Source organism: Herpailurus yagouaroundi, unplaced genomic scaffold, assembly GCF_014898765.1.
Source record: "Herpailurus yagouaroundi ecotype Mexico unplaced genomic scaffold, PumYag 197, whole genome shotgun sequence".
Lineage (NCBI taxonomy): Eukaryota > Metazoa > Chordata > Mammalia > Carnivora > Felidae > Herpailurus > Herpailurus yagouaroundi.
In genome coordinates this window covers 1662221-1673631 of record NW_024412428.1, presented here as the reverse complement: position 1 = coordinate 1673631, position 11411 = coordinate 1662221, and the positions used below count along the sequence as shown (strand labels likewise).

The 11411-nt window shown below is 41.9% G+C and overlaps 1 protein-coding gene across 2 annotated transcripts in view; it reads left to right on the top strand.

Moving 5' to 3' along the window:
- The window catches only part of MICU2 (mitochondrial calcium uptake 2), a 142795-nt gene that overhangs the window by 128645 nt on the left and 2739 nt on the right, over window positions 1-11411 (top strand). For both annotated transcript variants that reach the window (XM_040448014.1, XM_040448015.1), the window contains exons 9-11: window positions 3924-4095; window positions 9922-10030; window positions 10496-10653. In XM_040448014.1, the coding sequence (XP_040303948.1) occupies window positions 3924-4095; window positions 9922-10030; window positions 10496-10653 (439 nt within the window). The remainder of the gene's footprint in view (window positions 1-3923; window positions 4096-9921; window positions 10031-10495; window positions 10654-11411) is intronic.

The window sequence follows — 11411 nt, the reverse complement described above, 5'->3', positions numbered from 1 at the left end:
AGGAGGCGAGGAGGGGGGAGGGGTAAGGGTGACCACAGCACAGGAAGGGGGGGCAGGAGCAGGAGGGGAACGTAAGAGGTTTCCGCACGTGTTTGAACGATGATGTAAAGAGGGAAGGACTGAATGCAGGAGTGAATGGGAGTCAGCAGAGCAGCAAGGCCCCTGAGGAGGAAGAAAATAGAGGAAAATAGAGGTGGAATTCAGAGCGCAGGTAGATAAATCCGCCGTCAGCGGGAAAGGGACTCCTCCTGTCACTGGCACAGAAAGGAGACGGGGATGAGTGTTGTTACATCCCTGGAGTGACAGCCAGAAAGTGAGAGAGTTTCCTACGCAGTGACCTCTGGTTGCTCTGGGAACTGGGGGCAAGCCATGTGCCGAAGACAAGTAGCCCTGGGATAGATTTGTCGAGAACGAACGCAAGTTGAGATGGCCACTGTGTGAAGGAACGGAAGAGAGCCCTCTGGCCTAGCGGAAGGCTGTTGGCAGCGTTGAGGACCTGGCTCCGGATGCAGACCATCCGTCTATGCCGGTAGCACTAGGCGCAGTTTCTGAGGGATTTTCTTCAAGGTGCCCCCGAAGAAGGCCTTCGACAGCCCGAGGAAGCCGAGGGCTTGGAGTCTGGGCTTGAGGGAGGATGAAAAGGGAGGTGGTTCCCTGCAGCCTCAGTGCCGTCCCGCGGCTGACTGCTGAGTGCTTCCACGCGCCTAGCACTTGTCTGGGTATTTCACGTATATTATTCCAGCGGTCCTTGGAAAGCGAGGCAGGGGTTGGATGAGATTCCTAAGGGACTCCATCCAGGGTTATATATCTTAGAAGTTGAAGCCCTGAGGTCCAGACCCAGGTTTCTCTTTAAGGGCTTCAGTAGCCACAAAGTTTCTAAAAGGAGTAGTCCCACAGTTCCCTGGCAGGTGGTTGGGTGCGTTGAATGGGATTTCAAGGAGCTGGTGCTAGACCAGGTGACCGAAGGGACAGAGCCATATTAAGTAGACACTACCACATGTCGAGAGAAACGTATCCGTTAACGAGGGAGCATGTGGATAAATCTGTGATTTGTTGGGGCGCCTGGGTGGCTCAGTCGGTTGGGCGTCCGACTTCGGCTCAGGTCGTGATCTCACAGCTTGTGGGTTTGAGCCCCGCGTCGGGCTCCGTGCTGACAGCTCGGAGCCTGGAGCCCGCTTCAGATTCTGTGTCTCTTTCTCTCCCTCTGCCTCTACCTCGCTCATATTCTATCTCTCTCAAAAACAAATAAACATTTAAAAACTTTTTAAAAAAAGAAATGTTATTGCCTGTATCCCCGAATAGAGCTTTCATACATTCAAAGATGTCTATAAGCAGTGTTGTGCTAATAAATACACGTGACAGTCTGCTCTCAGGAAGGACAGCCTGATTTGTAGCATTTGGTCATAAGTAATGTAAGTACTCTACCAGGCCAATTCCAAGCTGCCATACATGAAGTACAGGTGGGAAAACGTGTGTAGACAATTCTCAGAGCTGGCGTGAGCCAGCTCCAGCGCCCCATGACCTAAAGAATTTTTAAAAATTTTTTAATGTTTTATTTTTGAGAGAGAGACAACGCACGAGGGAGAGAGAGAGACAGTGGGGGAGGGGCAGAGAGGGAGGGAGAGAGAGAGAGAGAGAGAGAGAGAGAGAGAGAGAGAGAGAATCCAAAGCAGGCTCCAGGCTCTGAGCTGTCAGCACAGAGCCCCACGCGGGGCTCGAACTCACGGACCGCGAGATCATGACCTGAGCCGAAGTCGGACTCCCAACCAACTGAGCCACCCACCCATGACCCAAAAAATTCTTTAAAAAATCAGGTAAGAAAAAGATTTTTTTCCCAATGTTCCCACTTAATCCACTAATTTGTAAACTGTTTAACTTGTTCAGAATTTATCTGGAGACTTTATATAGTATGAATTCTTCAATTCATGCATTTAAGTCCAGTATCACGTTCCATATTTCCAAGTCATAACAAGATCTATAATTTTAGAGTTAGGAAAGATGGCTATCCTAAAATATACTTTTGTTCTTCAAAAGTAACGTAATGAGCAAGGTGCCCGGCTGGCTCAGTCAGTGGAGAACGCAACTCTTGATCTCAGGGTTGTCCGAGCCCCACGCTGAGTGTAGGGATGACTTAAAAATAAAATCTTCAAAAAACAAAACAAAACAAGTGTAATTAGTAAGATGAAAGTAGCTGAAGCCAAACAATGTGTAGTTTCACAGCAGTTAAATTTTTTAACGATCCTAATAAGTTGAATGTCATCACAATGTACAATATAATAAAACTCAGTAAAACAGAGAACAAGGTATATCAGCAAAAGGTTTTGTTGATGTGTTAGCCCCCACTGGAAATGCTTCAAGGGGTAGATAAAATTCTGCCTTGACCCGGAAAAACATGGCATTGATAAATCTGTGTCTCCAGTACATTCAGAAGCTGTTGCAGGTAACAGACTCTTACCTATCACACAGATAGAAGCCTAAAATCAAACGCCCCCATGCTTTTAAGGTTTATGGGATGAGCGTAGAACCGAAAGTAAGTCGTTGTTTAACAGTGACTGTTTTTCTCCCATTGAACTGGAATAGACCTGTTTTTTACCCCATGTATAATTCCATTAAATTGTGGCACGACAGTACATTTCTTTTAACGTGTAAAAAGGTGAGTAAAGCAATCTTCAGCGTATTAAAACACATGGAGACTATACTTTTCACATCACTTAGTTTATAAATAAATCAAGTGCAGTGGTTTTGAGTTCTTGTTCAAAGACAATATTTTTTTAATCTGATATCCTTTCAACTTGTACTTTTCTAGGGAGCTGTTGATGAGCGTTTGCTCAAAGTGCCATGTTTTTATTTTAAAAAGAATGTTGAGTCATATATTCACATGTTATTGTCCAAATGATTATAAATATTTTTAAGTAAATCTAAGCCTTTGATGTAAAGCCATTGATTACTTGATCAACTTGGGTATCCAAAAATATTAGGAACCATTAATTATGATTAACATTCTTTTTTTTTAATTTTTTTTAACATTTATTTATTATTGAGAGACAGAGACAGAGCATGAGCAGGAGAGGGGCAGAGAGGGAGAGACACAGAATCCAAAGCAGGCTCCAGGCTCTGAGCTGTCAGGATAGAGCCCGACACGGGGCTTGAACTCATGAACTGCGAGATCGTGACCTGAGCCGAAGCCGGACGCCCAACTGACTGAGCCACCCAGGCGCCCCTAATTATGATTAACATTCTAAAGGCAGTAACCCAAGTGAATTTTAAGTTTCTCTGATCTTGATAATTTTTCTACATTGGAAAAAAAACTGTTACAGATGCATCAGAGCAACATTTTACGTAATTTTTATAAATCTCTATCAGAAGTAGGTTACCAAGTATAAGTTGCACAAACAAATTGAGTATAGAGTGTGACAAATTGGAGCAAGTATTGGACTTAAGCAGCTTCTCTGGGGGCACCTGGGTGGCTCAGTCGGTTAAGCGTCCAACTTCCGCTCAGGTCATGATCCCACAGTACGTGAGTTTGAGCCCGCGTCCGGCTGTCGGCTGTCCGTGCAGATCCTGCTTCGGATCCTTCTGTCTCCCTGTCTCCCTGCCTCTTCTCCACTCATGCTCTCTCTCTTTCAAAAATAAACATTTAAAAAAAAAAAAAAAAAAAGAGTTCCTGGAAATGAAGAGGAAAGCTCTTGAGAAAGACCGTGGTGCATGCCAAAAGTTAGAACAAATAAATTTTTTTTTAAATCAGCTTCTCTTCATCTTCTGCTCCCCACACCCCTTTCACCACACTAATGCTTTGTTTGATCCAGCATGTCAAGAGGCCAGCCGCTCCGTGGGTACCGCCGGAGGTGCCTCGCGGGCCTACTGACAATATTAAAATCGAATGCCACTGGTTCCTGACATCAAGTTTATATTTTAACACTTAGATTTATGGAGAATTTACAAACAGAGGTCCAAGAAATGGAATTCCTTCAGTTTTCTAAAGGTTTGAGTTTCATGAGAAAAGAAGACTTTGCAGAATGGCTACTTTTTTTCACTAACACTGAAAATAAAGACATCTATTGGAAAAACGTAAGAGAGAAGTTGTCAGCAGGAGAGGTTCGTATGCCTTTTTATTATGCTTTTGGTAAAGATGAAATCATGTTAAAAACATTTATATAATTAAATAAAGTAACTTTCAGAGTAACCCAAACCATGTTACTCTCTTATTTGAGTGTAAAATCAAGGTGAGAAATGGTGTTTACATTTTCTTATGAATGAATTCCTGCCCAGATGGAATCAGTATTCCAAACAGGAGTTTTGCATTTCCGGTAAAGTCAGTAATAACAATGTCCACTGTCACCACTGTTGTTCTGGAAGTCTCAGCCCGTACCAATTAACAGAATAAAAGAGTATGAACCTTTGGAAGGAGGGACAGTTGGCTTTGTTTGCATAGATGTGATTCTATGCCTAGAGAACCCAAGAGAATCACACTGAAAAGCTATTAGAAACAGCAAAAATTCAGTGAGGTGCCTGTTACAATGCTAGTATGTTAGCAGTAGCTGCCCTATGTGCAAATTACAGGTTAGAAAAGGTAATGGCAGGGGCACCTGGTGGCTCAGTCGATTAATCCTGATGTCAGCTCAGGTCATGATCTCACTTGCTCGTGAAATCGAGCCCCACATTGGGCTCTGCACTGACAGCGTGGAGGCTGCTTGGGATTCTCTCCCTCTCCCTCTCCCTCTCCCTCTCCCTCTCTCTCTCTGCCCCTCCCACATTCTCCCTCTCTCACTCTCAAAATAAATAAGTAAACATTAAAAAAAAAAAAGAAAATGTAATGGCGTAAGTGTGTATATATACACTTCTTTTTAATGTTTATGTGTATGTTTATATCTATGTATATTAAGTAATGATTGCCAAACTATTGATAATGATTAATATACTGTTGTAAGATTTGAAGTGATTTTTTACTTTATATATTGCTTTTACTTTATTGTTCCAAAACATAATATTGGAGTGGGCATATGTTTTTATATAATTTTTTCTTTTTTTTTTTTTTTAATGCTTATATATTTTTGAGAGAGACAGAGAGTAAGCAGGGGAAGGGCAGAAAAGAGAGGGAGACACAGAATCCAAAGCAGGCTCCGGGCTCTGAGCCGTCAGCACAGAGCCCGACACGGGGCTCAAACTCACGAACCGTGAGATCCTGAGCTGTGCTAAAGTGGGAGGCTTAACCGACTGAGCCACCCAGGCGCCCCTATATAATTTTTTAAAGCTATTTCTATAGTGAGGGAAAAGATAATAAAATACAATTAAGATCTCATTTGTAATTGAAATAGAAACACATAAAATTAAAAATGAATTTAACAAGAAATACATGAAAATGAAACTTTAAAGTCTTGACAGATATAAAAGAAAACTTGCCTAATTATGGCGCTGTCTCCTATTATTGAATGGGAAGTCTTAGTATTATAGATGTAGCACTTGTCCCTTGGAGTCATCTGTAAATGTAACGCTTCTACTGGAACAGCCTGGCTCTGCTGCAGTTCTAAAACTGCCATGCTGTCCCCGTGGCCAACGTAAGGAAGATCTCTTTCTCAGTCGTGCTACGTTTCCACTGTGGGCCGCCAGGCGCCTCTGCCCACTCAGTTGCTCAGGGACCCAGACTCTTCAAGCTCTGCCACCTTGGAGGTTTACCGCCTGGAAAAAACCTCATCTTCAGAGGCCGTGGCAGGAAACGAAAGGAGTGAGTACATTCCAGCAATTAAGTGTGTTGGCCTAGAAACATCACACTTGGCTACCGGCCAGACTAATCACACGACCCCACATAGCTGCAAAGAAGCAGAAAGGTGTGATCTTTCCTATGTGCAGGAACCAAAAAGTATTGGTGGACAGTAATGGGTTTCAATAAAAATGTCATCAGATTGTCATGAGTGAACTAGACAGGCCGTAAAAGTTTCTATGAAAAGAATGCTGCAGGGACAAGAGATATCCAGGAAATCTCTGTAACTTCTCCTGTTTTGCTATGAACCTGAAATGGCTTTTAAAAAATTAAGTCTTGGGGCGCCTGGGTGGCGCAGTCGGTTAAGCGTCCGACTTCAGCCAGGTCACGATCTCGCAGTCTGTGAGTTCGAGCCCCGCGTCGGGCTCTGGGCTGATAGCTCAGAGCTTGGAGCTTGTTTCCGATTCTGTGTCTCCCTCTCTCTCTGCCCCTCCCCCGTTCATGCTATGTCTCTCTCTGTCCCAAAAATAAATAAAAACATTGAAAAAAAAAAATTAAAAAAAAAAAAAATTAAGTCTTTGGGGTGCCTGGGTGGCTCAGTATGTCAAGTGTCCGACTTCAGCTCAGGTCATGATCTTGCCGTTCTGAGTTCAAGCCCCGCATCGGGCTCTGTGCTGACAGCTCAACCTACTTAGAATTCTGTGTCTCTCGCTGTCTCTGCCCTTCTGCCACTCACACCCTGCCTCTCTTTCTCTCAAAAATGAATAAATGTTTTAAAAATTTTAAATAATAAAAATTTTTAAAATAAAATAAAAAATTAAGTCTTTAAAAAAAGAACATTGAGATATTAAAATATATTACCAAATACTGATAACTAGAACAGCCTGTTACAATGAATTTGACAGACCTATCAATTGAACAGAATATAAAGTCCAAAACTAGACCCAAATACACATGGAAATCTAGTATATGTGAATTCATATTGTAAATTAGCTGGGTAAAAGAGGAATTATTAATAAATGGCATTAGGTTAATTGACTGGCCATCTGAGGGAGAAATGAACGTAAATCTCTGCCTCACTCCTTACTCTAAAATTCCAGATAGATCTAAGAATTAAATGTTACAGGGGAAAATGAAACTGAGTATGTAGAGAAGGAAACTTGGAAACAATCCTCTCAGAGTAGGGTATGCGTATTTCTCTAGGCAAAACTCGGAAGCTTTCAAGGAAAAGTTGATGAAATTGCTGTCTAAAAGTTAAAAATTCTGTTGCTTTCCCCTCATCCCCCTCAAAACTAGGATCAAAGTCAAAAGAAAAAAATTAACAAATTGGGGGGAGGGAAGAAATATTGGCATCATATGTAATGGGCCCATTTCTTTAATTTATCATGAGATCTTTAAAAATCAAGAACTTTGAAAGGTCTTAAATTTTGCCCTATTTAATGTATAAAGCGATCCTAAAAACCAATGTGTTAATAAATGTAAAGTATCTGAGATTTTATCTATTTGGAAGTTAGCCTGTACCATTTCATGGATGCTGACCGAAGATACAAGACTATTGGGTCAGAGACAAAGAACATTATTATTCATAGCATAGCAACAGCATGAGCATCATGTTTGTGTCAGTCCTCTGTCACCTCCCAAGTCCCATGGGGACCATGCTGAGTACCCTGTGGATGCTGCCCACACACATAGCCAAGAAAGCTCATCTTCAGGAGTCTGAATCTTTTATAATGGGCAGTAAGCAACATTGCACTCGGTGTAATCAGAAGGTTGCACCGAGTGGCGGCTTTGAGATTACGATACAGAGGAACGGCCACTCTTCTGCTAATAAGATGTATTCTTTTTTTTTTTTTTTTTTTAATGTTTTTTTTTTTTCAACGTTTATTTATTTTTGGGACAGAGAGAGACAGAGCATGAACGGGGGAGGGGCAGAGAGAGAGGGAGACACAGAATCGGAAACAGGCTCCAGGCTCTGAGCCATCAGCCCAGCCCTGTGCTCTACTTCCAAAGCAGACATCGTCAATATTCTAGGCTGTTCGCTATACAAATGCCCTTAGAAAGATAGTCTGGAATAATGAAGTAGTTGGAGCTTCTCTTTGAAAGATGTGCAGAAACGTGAGAGACCCATGGAGACTTGTCTCTGAGCAGTAAGCCACATAACAGCTCATTAAAAATCTAGGCAGAGGACATAAAAAAGACACAAGAATAAAAATCCACAAATCACCAATAAGAACAGAAGAGAAAAGTGTTTAAACTTCATTCACAGTTAAAGACCTACAGATTCAAACATTGATGGCATGCTATTTTTCACCTATCAGTAAAGGAAAAATCAGAAGGTTGCACCGAGTGGCGGCTTTGAGATTACGATACAGAGGAACGGCCACTCTTCTGCTAATAAGATGTATTCTTTTTTTTTTTTTTTTTTTAATGTTTTTTTTTTTTCAACGTTTATTTATTTTTGGGACAGAGAGAGACAGAGCATGAACGGGGGAGGGGCAGAGAGAGAGGGAGACACAGAATCGGAAACAGGCTCCAGGCTCTGAGCCATCAGCCCAGAGCCCGACGCGGGGCTCGAACTCCCGGACCGCGAGATCGTGACCTGGCTGAAGTCGTACGCTTAACCGACTGCGCCACCCAGGCGCCCCTAATAAGATGTATTCTTAAGAGTACAAAGCAAAGTGTAGAAATGTGTGAAGAGGACATTCCCACTGTGTAAAACAGGGGTGTGTGTATGCTCTTTTATACGAGTAGAATATTTCTGGAAGCATATGCAAAGAATTGGTAACAGTGCTTTACCTCTGGAAAAGGGAACTGGAGGTCAAAGGAGGGAAAAAGACTTTTTGTTTTTTAATCCATTCTAGAATTTGTTTTTTTACCATGTGTATATGTTACCTCTTCAAAGACTTAACTAAATTTTAAAAGTAAAAATTCCATGAATTTACCAAGGTTGTGGGCAGTGAAACTTGAATAAGACCACCACCTGTATGCAGAGGACATGATCCTGAAGGTGCCTACAAAAGGAACCTTTTGTATACATATATATATATATATATATATATGTTCAGAGAGCGAGCGAGTGTGAGCAGGGGAGCGGGCAGAGGGAGAGAGAGAGGGAATCTCAAGCAGGCTCCCTGCTCAGCATGGAGCCTCACGTAGGGCTCCATTCCATGACCCTGGGATCATGACCTCAGCTGAAATCAAGAGTTGGACGCTCAACCGACTGAGCCACACAGGTGCCCCGAGAAACTTTTTTTTTTTTAGGCAGGGAAGAATTTACTTTCAAATTAACAGTTTTCATACTTTGTTTACTTTTTCAGTGGAAAAACTAGTTTTTCTAACTTATTTCTGTTTTGTTTTTATGGGCAGAGGTTTTGAAGTTAGGGACCAAGGTTCAAATCCTGATTGTTCCACTTGGTAGATCTTGAGCAAATTCCTTCCTTCCTGAAAGGTTACTTCGCTAAGGCTTGGAGAGGCTAAGACCATGTACACAGTAAATGGCAGAACTGGAATTAAAGCACAGCTTTTCTGTCTCCAAAACCCAGTGCTCTTACTCCGTGCTGTGTCCACGGATAAAGCAGGAAAGCAAGGAGGCAGAGCACTTGACGGGGTATTAGTTTCCTCAGCCTGCCGTAACAAAATGCCACAGGCCGGATGGCTCCAACAACCCATTCATTTTCTCACACCTCTGGGGCCCGAAGTCCAAGATCAAGGTGCCGGCAGGTTGGCTTTTGGTGAGGCCTCTCCTCCCAGCTTGCAGGCCACCACAGCCTTCTCACCCTGTCCTCACGAGGCTGTCGTCTGTGCTTACGTGCGGAGTGAGCGTGCGCTGCTGTCCTCTTCTCTTACCGGGACATCGGTGCTATCAGAGCGGGGTCCTACCCTTGTGACCTCATGTAGCCTTAATTGCTTCCCTAAAGGTCCTGTCTCCAAGTACAGTTACGTTGGGTGTTTGGGTTTCAGCCTGTGGATCTGGCGGAGACAATTCGGTCTGTGACACAGGGCCACCCCAGCTCTCGCCCTGCGCGATCCCGGAGACGCCTTGCACACAGTGTGCAGTCTGCACAACCATGCACGGTGGCCCTGCCCATCTTTTTAATAGACTTTCTTGGAAGGCCATAAAAGTTGACAAGCTTTATGATAGAAACAGGAGTTACGCTTCTGCTTATATTCTAAGATCAGTTTTACAAAATCGTAACTAACACTCACTTTTGTTATTTTATTAGAGTATTAGTTTGGATGAGTTCAAGTCCTTTTGTCATTTTGCCACCCACCTAGAAGATTTTGCTATTGCCATGCAAATGTTTAGTTTAGCTCACCGTCCTGTCAGACTGGGTAAGTTACGTGACTTCGTTTAATTTTTATCATCTACAAATAACATCACTCTGTTCTTCAACTAGAACATACCAGTCAAGGAGCCAATTACCAGTGAAACAGTTGATTAGCCTCTTAATTAATTCAGTGTGGTTACTCTAGACTTACAAGGACTCTCACATTTAACAATTACGTTATTTGCTTTTACTTTCTTATTTCCTAAAAAGGAAAAGGGAATATTTAAATATGTTCTTTAGAACATTGATTAAATTAAAATAGGCTGCCTCTCTTTCAGTTACTTTCAAGACATTTCTCAGCCAAATGTATTATCTCAACATATCCTTAATGAGTATTTTTTGTTTTGTTTTACTTCCCTGATAATGAACATTGAGACTTAATTTTGCTTCTCAAATAATAAAATTTAGGTTAATTCCACTTAGACTATTTCACACAGTTGATGAGTTGTTTTATGTTTTCTTTTTTCAGCGGAGTTTAAGAGGGCCGTGAAAGTAGCAACAGGGCAGGAACTCTCAAACAATATTTTGGACACCGTGTTCAAGATCTTTGATGTGGATGGTGATGAATGTCTTAGTCATGGAGAGTTTCTCGGGGTGTTAAAAAACAGGATGCATCGAGGTTTATGGGTAAAGATTTTGAGTTTTTAATAACTACATGTTTACATGTAATTAAGTGAATGGCATTACACCTAGAATTTGGGCAATGCGTGTGTGGTCGTAAATGGAGGTTTTATCATGTGTAAAGAGATTATAAGCCATGATCACAAACTGAGATGTCTCCTTCAGATGGGATCCAGTATTTTCCTTTGCTTTTTTTTTTTTTTTTTAATCTGAATCTAATCAGAAACTGCTATTCAGAAATCATTTTACTTTGGGCTCTGTAGTTAGACACACCTAAATTCAAATCCCAGCTCTGTCACCAGCTGCCTAATCTTGCAAAGCCACTTAACTTTTCAGAGCCTCCCATTCCTCATCTGTACAATGAGGAAACTAATAGAATCTACCAGAAAACAATGTTGTAAGAATTAAGCGTAAAATACTTGGGATAGTGCCTGAGACAGTTGAAGTAAATGTTAGCCATTGTTATTGTATTCAGAGTCTTCACAAATTAGTCTATAATTGTGGGACAAATAAAACTCAAAATTTTGTTTAAATTGGAATCTGCTTAGAAGCACCATCATAAGGGTAGTATGCTAAGCGAAATTAGAGAAAGACAAATATCATATGACTTCACTCATATGAGGACTTTAAGAGATAAAACAGATGAACATAAGGGAAGGGGAAGAAAAATAATATAAAAACAGGGAGGGGGACAAAACAAAAGAGGCTCATAAATGTGGAGAACAAACTGAGGGTTGCTGGAGGGGTTGTGGGGGGGGGGGGGG